General features: G+C 34.8%; 2 protein-coding genes across 5 annotated transcripts; one reads left to right on the top strand and one right to left on the bottom strand.

The window, feature by feature from the left end:
• The first annotated feature begins 361 nt into the window (after window positions 1-361).
• LOC115441578 (translin) lies at window positions 362-3422 on the top strand. The gene is made up of 7 exons (XM_030166424.2): window positions 362-583; window positions 670-757; window positions 972-1068; window positions 1498-1613; window positions 1826-1908; window positions 2293-2384; window positions 2993-3422. Exons 1-7 carry the CDS (start codon window positions 506-508, stop codon window positions 3141-3143), a joined length of 705 nt encoding a protein of 234 aa, XP_030022284.1. The 5' UTR covers window positions 362-505; the 3' UTR covers window positions 3144-3422.
• An 83-nt stretch (window positions 3423-3505) lies between these two features.
• On the bottom strand, window positions 3506-16999 carry LOC115441575. Of its 4 annotated transcripts, none has more exons than XM_030166420.2 (13): window positions 16344-16999; window positions 15230-15286; window positions 14082-14417; window positions 13119-13184; window positions 12674-12736; window positions 11466-11558; window positions 11120-11218; window positions 10727-10876; window positions 10388-10475; window positions 8502-9052; window positions 7868-8314; window positions 6694-7490; window positions 3506-6510 (listed from the first exon to the last, which is right to left on the bottom strand). In XM_030166420.2, exons 1-13 carry the CDS (start codon window positions 16748-16750, stop codon window positions 5858-5860), a joined length of 3807 nt encoding a protein of 1268 aa, XP_030022280.2. In that variant the 5' UTR covers window positions 16751-16999; the 3' UTR covers window positions 3506-5857. The 4 variants fall into 4 exon arrangements, with proteins under 4 accessions (XP_030022280.2, XP_030022281.2, XP_030022278.2 ...); XM_030166421.2 differs by having other exon boundaries at window positions 6958-7490; window positions 16344-16998; XM_030166418.2 differs by having other exon boundaries at window positions 3506-7490.
• Window positions 17000-17128: the final 129 nt, after the last annotated feature.

The following is a 17128-nucleotide window of genomic DNA, read 5'->3' as shown; positions in this document are numbered from 1 at the left end:
TATTAAAATTAACAACAAAAATATTACACAACATGTAACCACTTTTGAAAAGCACGCGCTGAAGTATAACGTAACTAAATTGTGTGGGCGCGTTTGTGAAATTGTTTTGAGATTGGCAAGTTGGAACATTTGACATTTTATTTGCTTTTTAATTCGGCATCATAAAGATGACCAAAGGTAACCATTTGATTATTTTAAAGTGTACGCAAGCCGACCTTAGCAACATAATATTTGTCTTGTTCTTTTCAACGGTTTTGGCCTATTTGAAAAAATAGGATAAGCATATGAGGGTAATTTAGATTCCTTCTATGCTTGTTCTTGTTCTGAGTTCAACTCAAAAGATAAGTATCCAAATCAACAGTATTTAAAAAAAAAAAAAAAACTTTATGTGTTCGATGGAGCCACAATCTAAATATTGAATTTTCCATATATATTATAATTCTCTTTGGATTGAATTGTTTATGAGTATCCATAATTTCGATCGGAGATTTCGATATAAACAAAAATGTCTGAAAATCTAAGAATTAATCAAATATTTAGCGATTTTCAGAAGCAAATTGATGAAGAACAAGAACTTCGTGAGGTAATTTTTAGATAGATCTCGTTCAAAAAAGATCTGCAGTAAAATACATGCAAGCTTGAGTAACTCGTAAAAATATTTCATTTCAGGCAATCAGGGTAATTTGTAAGGATATAGATCAAATATCTAGGGAAGCGACAACAATTCTTCAAGTTATACACCACAATGAAGCTGGTAGTAAGTAATTAATTAATAACTACAGCAAAAGTAACAAATGTATAACATTCATATTTTTCCGCTATTAAATTGTTAACGAATTGATTTATTTTACCATCGAAAGTATACAGTGACGTATTATTAAAATTATGTTATAATTCGTGTAATTACAAGATAAGTTAATGTTTTGTAAAAAGTGTTGAACTTGTGTTTTATTGTTTACACGTGTCCTCAGTAATGCCGGCGTGTCAAAAAGTCCGCGAATTATTCGAAAAGGCCCGTGAAGGCTATGGGAAACTAAAAGAGGCTGTTCCTGCCAAAGACTACTACAAGTATGTATTTTTCTCCAGTGTGTCAATATATTTATTGTGTAAAACTGTGAAACGGTAAATTAAGATTGTGAACTTTCCAAGTAATATTTTATATATTTCTATTTTTTGCTGCAATCATAGGAGGAAAAGGGACAGTATCCTAGACTAAAAAAATAAAATGATAACTTCTGTGTACTTACATGTATATTTGATAATTTTGGTTGTATTCAAAATTTATACCAGCAGGCCGCAGCATACTGTTTTTAATATCCTGTGGGTGGGCATCACGGAATTTAGGGATGGACATGAACCACCCCCCTTCTATATATGCTTATTTCTACTATATATTATACCTTCAGTTGATTACCATAGAAATTGTAGTAATAAAACACATAATTTTAGTGCTATACCTCATAGGAAAAGTGAAAAAACAGATAACTTCTGTTTCAGGTACCAAGACCGTTGGCGAATAATGACACAAAGGTATTGCTTCCTAATATCTCTAACCATTTGGCTGGAACAAGGCATTCTAGCTACACATGAGACTATTGCAGAAATACTTGGAAGTAAGTTAATGCTTATAGCCAGATAACGAAAAGAAAAAAACCTGCATTGGTTTTGCCACTTCTGCATTACTATTTCAATGTAAACATTGTCAGTAAAAGAAAGTAGTTTCATATATTATGACAACATATCAAGGTTTTTTATCTTTCAATATTTAAAATTTTTCTGCATGTCTATGTTATTATATCTTATACCTATATATATCTAATTGCAGTAAGTGCAGTAGAAGAGAAGGAGGGTTTCCATTTAGACATAGAAGATTACTTGCTGGGTGTGTTACTTATGTGCCCGGAACTGGTACGTATGATTCCATAAATTGTATTAAGTATGTGTACTGTACATTTATTTAATGCAATTTGTCAAGAAAGCTAATATGTTTATAATAATATTCGGCATTGATCCATATGATATAGAAAGACTACAGCATGCTATAACTTTGTACATTACACAATTTTGCAAGCCTGACATTTGTTGACTCACCCAACACTTTCTCACTAGTATACTATCAAGTAATAACTGGAATGACTGTAGAGGGGCAGTTACATAAAACATGTACTTATGTGAGAAAGTTCAGTCCAGCTAATATTTTCTTTCGAAAGAACTTTGTCTTTTCTTAATATTGAGAAATTATTTTATTTCTAATAGCTCTACTCATTCCCATACTAATTATTTTCATTGCAGTCACGACTGGCAGTGAACGCGGTGACTCGCGGTGACTACAATAAACCTTTGCAGATCTCCAAATTTGTGATGGAAGTTAATGCAGGTTTCAGGTACGCTTTGCTGTGGGTGCTTCATTATATAAGGAATTCAACTTTACACTTTTGTTTAATGGTAGATTGCGGAAATAGATATTAAACTGTTTATCTATATTTATACTATTATATAATGCTAAAGAGTTTTTTTGTTAGAACGCGCTAATGTCAGAAATTACCGATTCGAACTGAAAAATTCTTTCAGTGTTGATAGCCCACTTATCGAGGAAGGCTATTGGCTATATATCATCACGATATGAATAGAAGCAGATCAGTAATAAAAAATGTTGCAAAAACGGGAAAACTTTTGACAGCTTCCGTTGCGTGCGCTGCGTAAACGGATAAAGTTATGCAACAATCACGTGTGACGGAGTTATTCCTCTTAAAAAAATATATATTATAAAACAAAGACCCCAGCTACATATGTCTGAACTCGTTGAAACTCAAAAATTACCTAACTGATCTGTATAGTTTTGAAACCTGGGAAAGAACAAAGGCTACTTTCTATCCCGGGAAAATATATAGCGTGACTTTTATAACGGAAAAGTTCATCCCGATAAACTTTATCACGCGGGCGGAGCCGCGGGCAACAGATACTATTTATATATTTCACGTAAAATTTACAGATTATTGAATCTGAAGAACGACTTCCTTCGCAAAAGATTTGATGGACTGAAGTACGAAGTAAAGAAAATTGAAGAAGTCGTATACGATTTGAGCATTAGAGGACTTCTGCCGCGAAACGAGCCTGAAGGGGAAGTGCCAGTTCAGGCCTAAACATTGTGCGAGAGCCTGGAGCATATCAGTCTTGCGCGTTCAACTTGCCTGGCTTGTGTTAGCTCGGGCTTATCAGATTGCCTAGATCTATGTTCGCGTTTCGACAAGTGACACCAGATGAAGTTAGTGCGAACATCAGTTAGTAATTTAAAATAAAATTGAGAAATATCTCCTTCATGTCTAACATAAAGTACAATTTTGGAAGAACATTTCAGTACGGCTACGACTTTTTTAAAATAAGTATTTGTTTTATAATAATAAAGGTTATAATGCAAATGGGATATTATTTACATAATATTTAAATGCGGTCTTTTTTTAATCAAAATTCAAAGATATATGAGGATAGTGGCACAAATAAATAATGATTTTGAAAACTTTTATTTTGTAGTTTACAATACTGTATATATCGTATACACAATAAAAATAGTATTTGAAACAACTATGACTGATTATACCTTATACTGAGTACAGTTACTTGTGTTCGGTTACATTACCAATGTTCGCCGGGATCGGCGGCAATATTCATGCGAAATTCGATCTCGTGTTCACCAATGGCAAGAACTTTGATTAACAATTTTTATTTAAAACAAATTACTTATTTTAGTATGCATGCTTTATGCATTATTATGTCATATTGAATATTTATTATTACAACTTATTTTGTAAAACATTTCACAAAGATCACTGGTAATATAACCAACTATACTTGAGTCTATAAAACTACACATTTAATTTAAAATGCAAAATATTTTATAACCTGAAATATATTGTGAAAAGTAATACATTTTCTAATAAATATAAAAATGTAGAGTAATATATTGTTAATTTTGTAATTTTAATATTACTTGTAAATGTATTCACAAAGAATATTTATTTAAAGTAGACATAAAACACTACTCAGTGGTTCTGCTTTTTTCTCGCAAATAGATCAGATTAATACATTTATAACACTGATTTATAAGGATGCACGAAATATACCGCGTTATTTAAAATAATAGACGGCTTAGTAATAAATTTGTGCCAAATAATAAATTGCATGGTGGCTGATGATGATGATCATGAAGTTAATTGGATGATTGTCAAAATATGCGCAAAACAATGTTATTTTTTGAGTTGAGTTACAAGGGTATGTAACACTTTCGTGAAAATCTAGCCTTTTCTTTTCAAAACTATTCTGTTTAGTAACTATTTGTCATGTCCTATAGAAGTTTGGTAATAATTAATCAATATAGGTGCATATCAATTAAAACAAAAGTTGGTGTGCGATATTGTTTCATTTAAGCAGGGATAAGTTTGCCTGCGCGTTTTTTGACTACCACCAGATTACGGTTCAACAGTACTGACATATTTGGTAGTTCTGATATTCTATACAATTACACTCGTTTGTTGAGATCTTTCCCTTAGGCATAAAAAATCTTTATCAAAAAAGATTTATCACTTGTTTGACTACACGAAGCTCGACCTTCTGGTCCACTTATACCAAAACACAATCACTCCTTCATACCAATAGCATTCACCAAAATGTACACAACTTATTAAATAACCAGAATCCCGTTACATCATATTCAAGACAAACATTAAAATTATCACACATATAACATTTTAATTTAGTCTTTCCGCTTTTCAAGCATGGTAACATTTTGAAGTAATTATTTTAAAAACTACTAACTAAATAGAACCACAATATTATTGTTTTGAAAAAAAAATAGAGTTTTTACAGTCATTGATAATCACAGAAATATAATTTATAATAATACGTGAAATAACTTAGATGCTAGCATTTTGAGATTTAATCTACCATCACTTAAAGTGTATATTGTATATATAATCACATTTAATATACCTTATAAAGACATCGATAAGGGTCGATAGGTGATTGAAAGGCCCCTTTCATAAGTAATATGAGGTAAATAATAATTCTTTGAAACGGATTGGTGTGTTTGTGCAATTTCCTCGTACTTTTTTCTTAAAAAATAATTTTAAATTGATTGATTAATTTCTTAGAAATAACCATTTGATTTGTACATACTCCTTTATATTCCACTTCCGTCTTGCAAAACAGTTAGCATGTCTGGTAGTTGTGTGACGTCCCTATAGTTTCACCTGTCTCAGTCTAATGATATTTTTTTAATTATTAATTTAGTCAATTTGGGAAGAATAATTAGCACAATTATAAAATATAAGTTATTTTTTAAACTTTTTAAAAAGATTATCAATATCGAATGTAAACATTTTTCAAAACATAATGTTTTTGATATGTAATTCGTGTTTATTAATGTAATTTGTCAGACGCATGTAAAGTTTACATCCACAACTGTAGGGTATCACTTTGGTCGTCAAGCTGTTGATAATAATAAAAGCAAAAACTTGCTGGAAGGTTATTTTATGGGTAAGTAATGGAATAATATGATACGATTATTAATTCTATAGTCTACTCACACATACATATATGTAGGTAGCTCATAAATATTGTCATTTTAATATCATTACTGATGTAATGAACAATAATTTTTTTTCCAAATATACATGATTTAAAATTTTACTGCAGTCAAGAATCTACTTGTAAAATGTAATCCAGTTACTTTGTAAACCAGCAGAATAGTTTTACCATGAACATGGTCCTACGAAATAACAAGGAAACGAAATAGTTTATGGTCCACTTTCAATAAGCGATCGACCCTTAACTATAGTAACGATTACAATACTAAATGTTATTAGTTCCATACAGGGTGGAACTGTACTTGATCTATACCCGCGAACAACAAGAAATTCGACTCTTTTATATACTTTAAAGATTTATCGTCTAATTCTACAATAAATGTTAGCGAATCGCTACTTTTATTTACGTTTAGTTCTACCCAATTCTCCGTCGCCAAACCTTCATTGTAGAGGCGCAACATCTTGAACAACTTGTCGCTGGTGTAATCAATAAAAGAGTTTATTTTCAATGACATTTTGTATCGCACCACGTCGTTTGTAGGAATTACTAATTTTATATTCTTGGCGATACAAACTCTTTCTAGCCATGGCAAAGTGTTTTCACTGTGGCAACTGTAGATCAGGACACCATTTTGGACTCCATGACACTTTAATAGTGGCAACTCTGTGCTCACATCTATTTCTTTTGATATAATAAATTGTACGCTTTTGGCAAACTCAGTGTCAACTTCTACGATTGGGTATTCGCTTGGCATTAAGTATACGCGTTTCACATATTTAGCTTCATTTACTTTGCTATCTTCAAGAGCACAAATCTTCAAAGCATCTGATGTTTCTGGAATGTCTGTCTCCATATCTTCCTTACATTTGTCATCTGATAGCTCAACATTTGTTTCTTCTTTCCCAATACATTTGCCATCTTTTTCACCTGCAAGTATAGTTACATTATGCTCAGATTCATTTCTCAATTCTTTTAAATCTCTATTTAATACATTGGATTCCGTATTTTTTTCTGTACGCTCAATATTTTGTAGTATACGCATTTCTGGATTTTTGTTAAAATGCTCTACATATGATTTTAGTACATCAAATACTGAACTTTTTCCATTACCATCTCTTTTCCAAGCATCCATTAACGCAATTTTTTCTATATTCTGTTTAACTGCTTCCACGACTATACCGGTGTTATCTCCTTTACCATGCATATTAGGTTCCAAGTGAGTCGCGGTGATTTGTTCACAACTTCCTACATCGGATTTTATTTCTGTGCCAGTAGTTTCAATATGTGCCATACTTGTTTTAGAATAAAAATTTGTGTGTTTTGCTACACACGGCATATCTGTTTGCAAATGAGATACTGTATCTTCAAGCGTACCTGTTGCTAGATCAAGAATTTCTGCATCTTTTTCAAAATCTTGATTGTCTGTATTTGATACATCGCATTTCGTTTCTTTTAACGCATCTTCAACAACCAAATGTGTAAAACTATGACATGTTGTTTCCACACCATAACCTTGGACATCCATTATTTCATACACTTGTGAGTTTGTGTCTTCAGGATCATCATCTTCATCCAATACAATCAATTCAATTTGTTCTTTATTTTCACCCCCAGACACTGCTCCGTGTAATAGTTTTGTTTCAATATTTAAAGCTGCAGAAGAGTTTTCTTGAGTTTTTGTTTGTTGTAATTCAGGACCTTTGTTTGTTACACTCCGGTCATTGTTGTCAATGGGTTCGGCATTGTCGTCATTGTCAAAGATGTCGTCGTGACCTGCGTCACTGTCGTCTGAGCAGCGAGAGGTAAGGTAATTTTTATCATTATCATCGGTGCTACACGTGGCGTATGAAACATCAAGCGAAGTTTTCTCTAGATTTTTTCTATCAATTTTGCGCACTACAAATGTCCTGAAATGAAGATACATTTTAAAATTCCACATATTAAACGCATAAACAGTGGCTCTAAAACAATGAATAATTATTATAAAAACCTATCAGTGCGGCTCACGACTAGGCATGCCGTACTATACTGAACTAATCTGAACAGGATTGAGACACCACATGATACACTTAAGAAATGGGCGCTACGGTTATTGACTATCCAACAGGTGAGATTTTTAGATTCACAGACTACAACATATGCATTTTGTAATGCTATAGCGATCATTTTAATATGCTGAGTTTATACTTCTACATGCTTTTTCGTCACCTTTATCCTGGACAAAGACTCAGGTATGGGAAGTCAAAGGATATAATGCATAATATAGTATATAAATTACACCCACCTGTCATCGATAAAGTGCTTGCGTAGTACATAACCTTCAAGGTTATACCTTATCTCCTGCAGCAGGTCTTCTTCAAGCATAGAACCACCGCGTTTCTTTCTAGTACCTACAGACATAACAGTGTTCTCCACATAATCTTTTTCTTTGTCGTTGAGGATTTTTTCGAATTCTATCAGTGTCTCTATACGATCGCTATTAACAGTATCTAATAAATGAATAAGAATCACCACTCTGAATGTGACACCAGTTTCTGCTTTGGTAGAAATATGTCGGCCAACGTAAACGGCTACATAATTCTCAGTTAGATGACGTAGAAAGTCATTGCTTATATATTTTTTGTTGCCCTCTGTCAGTGGTGGAATATTTGTAATAGAGGCCTTCCTCTGTAATTTCCTCTTTTTATGTTTTGAGAAGTAAGGAGTATCATCCTTCTCGAGCAGAAGCCGCCTGCAAATAAAATATGAGTTTATACTTTGTGAATAGATGAAAGCGTTAATTCATAAAATATCAAAACTTCACATAACAGCGTTGTTAATGACGTCAATTTTATTAATTGACATTTTCGATCAACTCTTAATTGAAGGTTTACAAAATTTTATAGATATTTGAAAACAATAGTGTAAAACTTTCTTACTTGCAATCATCAGATATAGATGTTTTGAGGTGCAAATCGGGGTTATCCGTCATTCCCTTGAGGATGCTGGTCCACAGTCTCAGCTCGTTCGGGTCCGAGACACCGATACTGTTTCTTTCGTTGGCGCAGCGGAGCAGGTGTTTAAAATATCCTTTCTCTTTCTTCGTAATACGTCTGTCATATTTAAGCTCTCTGGCGTTATCATCTGAAGTGACCGTGTCGAGGAGGTACTGCAACATTTCTAGGCGATTGTGTCGCCGATCGTTTTGATGTTGTGCTTTAACTACTTCCACCTTCTTTGACGCCTCTATTACTCGTAAAGGCGACTGGCCTAAGTTTGCTCCAGATTGCTGCTGAACATTACGTAATGGCTCTTTTTTTTCTGAAGGCGTCTGGGATCGTGCTACTCCAGATTGGTGTGGATAGTTATTACCTTTTGTCACTTTTTTAGGTGGAGGCATGTGGACGAAACCGGCTCCAGATTGATGCTGATGGTTAACTCTTGGTTCTTTTTTGGGTGAAGACGTGTGGCCGAGGCCTGCTCCAGACATCTGTTGGTTTGAATTATCAACGTCAGGACGGAATATTTTGCGTATTGCATATATGTGGTGTTGAATTGTTTTTTAATTGGTCTACTGAAATGATGTAAGTAAAAAATGGAGACTAATAAAAAAAAGAGTTGTAAAGCGCCACGGATAAAAAAAAATATTAAAGGGTCTCATCATTTATTTTAACGGTCGTCCGAAACGTCAGTTACAATATCTATCTCTATTTTACAACTGCACAACTTTTTTAATGACCTCTGCTATATGTCCGATGTACGCGAAACTAGCGCTTAGTGTCTTGCATTCAAGCAGCCGGTTTTTGGGTTCCGCTTAAATTAAATGTATAACAATTAAAAGGAGAATATTATAATAAAAAAATACCGTAATAATTAATACCAAAACTAGTTTTATTTCAATGTCTAACATTCGAGTAAACATAAGAAATCATTTACAATTTCCTTAGTTAAGAGAGCAGAAATGTGAACTATGACACCTGTTGTGTTTTTAAGCGCGCAACACCGGACGGGCACCATGTGCCGGGCGAGTCATAAAAAATGTAAAAGGATGTGAGCCTAGTCTCCTCACTAATGTAAAAGGATGTCAGCCTAGTCTCCTCACTAATGTAAAAGGATGTGAGCCTAGTCTGCTCCCTAATGTAAAAGGATTGAGCTTAGTCTCCTCACTAATGTAAAAGGATGTGAGCCTAGTCTGCTCCCTAATGTAAAAGGATTGAGCCTAGTCTGCTGACTAATAATAAACACATAAACTTTGTATTACCGATGTGTACCTGTTTACATAACAGGCAGGTGCATGTTCGTAGCGGTTATTTTCACATGCTACTTGTATACCGCCGCACTGAGGTTTAGGTTCACTGTACGAGTGCGGGACAACACGGTTAGTGTGTGGTAACTTTTATGTGGTAAATCGTACGGGTGGTAATTCATTTTTTTGAGGACGCAGTCAACGCATTATTGGTTTATTTATATTTGAAAAGTGTTTCGATTTATGAATAATAAGTCCTTCACAATATAAACATGCAAGATTACAAAAGTGTTAGAACAAATTTTATAGATAATTGTATGTTGTAGAATTTGACGTAATCTATTCTATATGATAAAACTAAACATTGTGGAAAAAATGCTACAAACACACACTTACGAAATTATATTGTTTTTTTTTTCACACGTAGCATTGATGGGGACTTTTTGAATTTTGTTCATAATCGTGTTCCTAAGATACCGTACTGTAGCATATTTCTGCTTTATCAGAATTTTTGTAAGTTTTCTATTTTTTGGGCTCACTTGACCACAGTATTATTACTTATTATACTACATTACTTACTAATTCAAGGGAAGGTATGATCGGCTCGGTGATACCGTTGCCTCTCACACCCAACGCACCACCGTCCCATCCCATACCGTACATCATTCTGAAAATAAATTTTACTGTTTTGGCATTGTAGATAGTAGGCCATATGTTTTTATTTATTATACTATGCTACAAAAACTCTGTTTCAGGTTAGCTGTTATTTAATTTTGTACTTTTTTATTTACGTTGATATTAAGTTTTGTTTGTTTATGTAGAATAGGTAACGATTTACGGAGTATCTCATTTGGGCCGGACAATTGACCGCTATTCCTTTTTGTGCTATTAGTATACAGTAACATCGGAGCAACTCACTTGATGGCTTTATCGCTCTTAATCGGCACTGACATGTCTTTGAGTAGTTTGTCCGTCCTAGCCTCAGAGCAGCTTCTGTCCCTGCGTCCGCCGCGCGAACTGCCCGCGCCATCTACATTGTCTATGGCGCTTCTTCCCACTGCAGAGTTTCTGTAAGATATCAAATGAATATTCGTAGCATTTGCTTGTAGCTCGTGATAAGCCTTTTATTGTATATGATAAGTATTCTTTTACAAAAATTATAAATGAGTCCCAGCACAATCAGTGCACTGTATCAGATATTAGCACAGATTAAACCACACATCATATTACCAAACATAAATAAATAGTTGTATAAGTTAATAGAAATGTTACTAGGAATACTTATTTGTACAGATTAAAATAATTACTTACTGGCGGCTGTTCTTGCTCGCGAGTTGGTTAAATATGTCCAGATTGGGAGTATAATACACGTGCAGGTTCGGGTGAACGCCTGGGTTTTCTTTTAACCGACTGCCAAAAAGCAATATTAGTTTAACATTTAGGTGAAAATAGTTGTTAAAAATCTGAGATAAAGAGTTTATTGAAATTCTTGAAAATATAGCGGTAAAGGAAAACATTATTTACTTTTTAATGTGAATACACTAACGATATTTTAGTATAGGCCAAATGTGTCAACCGACTACCGTATTATCAATAACTGTTTGTAGCACTCAAAATTAATATTTAAACTAAAATTAGTTCATTGTACTGAGCTCACCGTTCAAAATCTGCAGCTGTGGGTTCGCACAGCCGATTGGACTCCGGTTTATATCGCTCTTGATTTTTCAAACGCGAAACCACACGTGTCGCTCTGTGATTAATAAGACGTTTTAGTAAATGAGTTCTTCATGGGCGATAACGTGCCCTTGTGGGCGTTTGAGACTCACGGGAGAGAAGTAGAAGTCACAGATAAAATGGAGACAGCGCAGATGTGAGCTGATTAAAAATATAGTCTAAAAAATTAATAATAATAATAAATAATAATATCAGCCCTGTATTATATACTTGCCCACTGCTGAGCACGGGCCTCCTCTACTACTGAGAGGGATTAGGCCTTAGTCCACCACGCTGGCCTAGTGCGGGTTGATAGACTTCACACACCCTCGAAATTCCTATAGAGAACTTGTCAGATGTGCAGGTTTCCTCACGATGTTTTCCTTCACCGTTAAAGCGAACGACAAATTCACAAAGAATACACACACGATTTTTAGATAAGTCAGAGGTGTGTGCCCTTGGGATTTGAACCTGCGGACATTCGTCTCGGCAGTCCGTTCCACACCCAACTAGGCTATCGCCGCTTGTCTAAAAAATGTATATCGATTAATTTCGTCGTTGTAGGTATTATAATTATATTTTTTATTACATGTGCGAAAAAGATAAGGGACTTTAGAAAAGCATATTCTCAGTGAGCGGTAAATAAAATTAGGTTGAGAAACTGTTTTAGAGCATAGGACTTCAATTGCTGTACAACACACACACGCATGTAAGTATGACGACACATGCGGATGTGTGCGCATGTCTGCATCTACGTGTGCGTGTATCAGGGTCAGTTCCGACCAGTGGCGGATTTACCATTATGGTTAGTAGGCTGTTGTCTAAAGCGGCCGATTTTATTGGCGGCAAATTGCAATGCCAAATTTGTCTCCCAAAAATTTTAAGAATCATAATATTAACTAAACGTTATTAAGGCCATATAAATAATTCTTAGCATCTCTGGCTGTCATGAAGTTATTTTTAAATTTAATTTACAAGGAGTGCTGTTTCAACCAGAATTTTGTAACTTTTTTCATCAAGCAGTGGCATGCCATCGTCCACCTGGTTGTTAACCCGATCAGTCGATGTAATGTCCTATTTTTCAAGGCCTACCCAATATTCCCTCCCGACCCATAGTTTGGAAAATGCTGCTATGTGTGATATAATACTCACCGATTTTCATCTGAGGTGCGGGTCTTGGGCTGCTTGATAAATTTTAGGTTTCTGAAACGGTGACTGAAAAACAAATACAGTGTAAAATTTTGTACATAAATTGTAAATATTTTAGGCAGAAAACGGAAAAATATGTGAGTCTTACATCAAGTAAACTTAAGATGATTTTTTAAACATTTCCGCAGTAATCTTCCATGACAGTATGAAAAAACGAGTATAGATAAGCATAGTTGTACGTCTATAAAGGGTTCCGATAACAATAGGGACTGCATACAGGCAAGGAGGCGGTTCGGCGACACCGCCGTCGACCAAAGCCCTTACGTTACCGAAATGAGTCAAAGATGCCCCTGGGTGTAGTTTTAGGGGAGGGAGAAGAGTACGGTGGGAATTTAAAAATGGTTTTAAATTTATATGTATGTCATGTGGATAGTTAATAAACATTTACCTGCACCTTTTGTCACCTTCGATGATACTCTTTATATTCTTTGGGACCTTCTCCAGCATTAAAAACCTGCAATATACCAATTTATATTTGCTTTGACATGGTATATATGTCAGTGGCGAAGGGTCTTTTTAACCCGATTCCTGCCGGCTTCCCTTTCGTAAGTCATTTATATTCATGTTATTCATTAGAATGATGTGTAGAAAGCTTTTATGCCTATAATATTATATTGCGTCGGATTACCTTTCGGAAAATTTCACCTTTCGCCATTAATACACGTGGCTTATTGTATAGCAGATAATGATTACTACTGATTTATCAAGTTGACTGTGGCGCCAAAGCATTCATAACATTAAATATACTCCTGTATGCCCACCCTGTGTATATTCCAGGTGTACTGTCCGACACTCGCGAAGGAAACTCCAGTAAGGCGACACACAATACGCGTGTAAAAATAACAGCTACACGCGCCACATTACGCGATCTACATTACACACTACATTCGCGTTAGCTTTCCACAACACAGCGTATATGTGTTTTGCCACACTGCTGTAGCGCTCATTTTAACACGTACAACGTGGGCTCTCATATCCTAGTGGTTTTTTTTTTATAACACGCCTGGCGTATGTTACCGTAGTAGCGTTGCGCGTGTAAAAACACAGCTGGTGTAATGAACTAACTTTAAGGATGCGCAATTTGGTTATACTTTTTTATTATACATCTTGAATTAAGATTATTCCACAGTTTAACACTACAAGAGGAAAACTGAACGTCATAATTTATTTTGTTTCCGTCTACATAATATCCTGCTATGATATATAAGTACACTAAAAACCGGCTATAACAACATTGGTTATTATGATTCGATATGATGTAAAAATAATTTAAATTGTCATTGTTATTCTTTGTAACATAGAATCCAAAACAAACAGCACTTTACAATATATATTTCAGTATATTACTCACATTTTCCCATTACGATCGGTATGAATGTAGTTCAACTCGAAGAAATATTTTGTGCCAAATATCTGCATAGCCTCTTTGAGTGGCAGAAAGTATGAGTTTGGTGAAATATCTGTCTGTTCCTTGCACCTTGTGATTATTGAATACACAAATGTGGCTTCCATTGGTGACATTTCAGGGTATTTGTAGACATGTTTAGATTCATCTTTGATGAACCTCAATGTGGTCTTCAACCAGCGCATTTTGAAGTCTTGCGGCACTTTGTGGTTTTGGTGGTTAGGACAGTCGCTTTGCAGGTTTTCAGTTATAGACTGCAGATTAGATGATGAGCAGCAAGAGCTGGTAAAAATTAAAGTAGTGAAAATTCGCTCATGAAATAAAATATAATTAATGGTATAGTTAATACACAGTGTATATTAAAAGCAATATGGCATATAACACATTACACACACAAAAAGCTGGTTATAACGACATTGCAGGGACTACCTAATCAGGACGGTATGCTTCAGTAGCGTATTTGTAATGTGTACATGGTATGATAACGACTATCGCTCCGACGTCCTGGGTTTGATTGCCGAGTCGGGCCAAAAATAATTGTGACAAGATTTTATCATCTTAAAAATTACTTAGGCGTAGCTTAAAGTTAAGACATTCGCCGTATGATACCCCATGCCTCGGACAACATGTAACGCTGTTGGTCCTGCGCCTGATCTCTCTCCGGTCATGTCGGATTGCTGTCTCACCGGACTATGAAACTATTATCACTACAATATCTCCTGCATATGTTACTGATCCCCATTAAAACCATTGTCATTGTTATGATCAGGGCTTTTTTGTGAGGAAACGCGGGGGCACTCAGTGCCACCAAAGGAAATTTCGAAAATATCAAAAAAATGCCAATAAAAAGTATGGAAGAGAGGGGGGTACAAATGATGGACTTTCGACAATTAGTTTGCCCCCAAAAAAGAAATTACAAAAAAAAAGCCTGGTTATGACTAACGTCATTATAACTAGCTTTGGCTGTGTACATAAAAAAAGCTTGTAAAAAAAAATTGCCTGTAGAATTTATATTTGTAAGTGGATTCATTCTATGAATGAATGAATTTAATTGTGCTGTTGATAAATCTACTACATAAATTAATATTACTTACTCTTCCTCACCAGACATCTGATATTTGGATATGGGTTCCTTTTTATAAACCACAAATCTATAACAAAAATATTGTAATATTAGGAACAGGCGAAGAAGAATTAATGTCAATTACACTAGTCTACCTGAATTTCAATAACTTTTTTATAAAGATTTAATGATTGACTAATTTCAAATTGTCACTTAATAAAATTCTGGGTGATTTTATATAAACAGCAAAGCTGTTTAGCTTAACAATTCTATGATGAGGGAGACACAGTTAATCAGATACTTTACATGAAATTATTAATTTATAGTTATGGGTTAGGTACTAGCAATTGCGCTATTTTCCATCCTTGTTTACAGAAGTTATAATGACAAGTGTGAGTGTGGGATAGTTGCAGTTTATTTCATCATCATCATCAGCTGCAGTATGTACAGTGCTGAACAAGGGTCTCCCCCCAACATTTCCAGATCAACCTATTGATAGCAGCTTGCATCAAGTAACCTCTTCTGATTTTTATTAGTTTATTTACTTGTAGTAAATATAAATAATTAACAAACAGGAGAGGCAACTTCAACTGGAAAGTATGTACTGATCAAATATATGCAGCTTCGCGCAGCAATGGATGAAAATCTTTCTCACCAATACCCTTTTAACCATCAGTCAGTCTAGCTAAAATGAAATTGTTTATTTACATCTAGGACATTATTTTTCTATTGTCCAGAGTTTCGCACCAGTTAGGCCACCTATACATACATGCAACTATAATATTAGTAGGATTCCAGGTAAAGATAAACTTAAATATGAGACTGGGAATTTAAAGTGTGCCATCGCCCGGGGCCAAGTAACTAAATCTAGTATGTACTTTTTTTGGCCGCCACCCTGTTTACCAAAGCAACTTACATACTAAATTGGTGTTGAAATTTAAGAATTTTGCTTCTGTCAAGGAGCACAAAGAAAAAAGTACTCGCGAAGATATGTCTCCCGGAGTCACGCGTTGGTTTATATCATGAATGCAAAAGTTTGCAGATATTTGAATGAAAAGTTTATTATAGCGGATCGAACCGCGAACAACACCTTATATGGAACAAAGTGCTGGTGGTGGTGGTTAAAAAAAAGGATATTAGCTTACTTCTTTCCTCCAACGATTTCGGATGAAGTGATGCACTTGTAAACATCTGCATTATTATCCAATACTTTGACGACCTGTTTCGTCATATTAGCGCATCGCTTATTGAAATGTTTACAATTTAAATTGTCTAAACTTCTTAACAGATTCGCCAGAAACAATTCCGAACATCCTGAGGCTTTGATACGCAATTGTGATCTGTCGTTCAACAGAAAGGACAGGATATCATGAAGATAATCCACCAAAACGTCTTCATTCATACGTTTAACGATGCCATCGAAATTTGTTATACTTCCATCTGCTTCTCGTATAATATCACTATTTGCAGCGGAAGCCTCGATATCGTTTATTTTCGTCATTTCCTTGATATTAGAAGCCGAAGAAATAGGCAAATCTGGTTCTTTTTCCATGATTTCAAATCTATTCTCTAAATAAAATGCACTTGATTAAACGAATTACATCTGTATTACACGCGGTTAGCAGAAGGAATGTCGATACACATGATCAAACGACCATTAAATAACTTTAAAAAAAGCCTTTTATCATAATATTGATAATTTTTTTGTTTAGGCACTGCAAAAAGCCCCTATCAGAGCCCCTGTAAACGACCGATCACCGAGTACCGGGCAAGTACCGGGGGTACCGGGGAATCAGTGTTACTAACATTTGAATTGTATTTTCTCCTAGAATAGATGAAGACTAATATGTATTTATCCATCACCCTTAATGGATAGGTCTAGCCACTAGTGTGTTTTTAATGATTTATTAAATTTATGTGTTTCAGTTGG

This window comes from Manduca sexta, chromosome 18, assembly GCF_014839805.1.
Source record: "Manduca sexta isolate Smith_Timp_Sample1 chromosome 18, JHU_Msex_v1.0, whole genome shotgun sequence".
Taxonomy (NCBI): domain Eukaryota; kingdom Metazoa; phylum Arthropoda; class Insecta; order Lepidoptera; family Sphingidae; genus Manduca; species Manduca sexta.
Note: the sequence above shows the minus strand (reverse complement) of the source record. Positions and strands in the feature narration are given on the sequence as shown.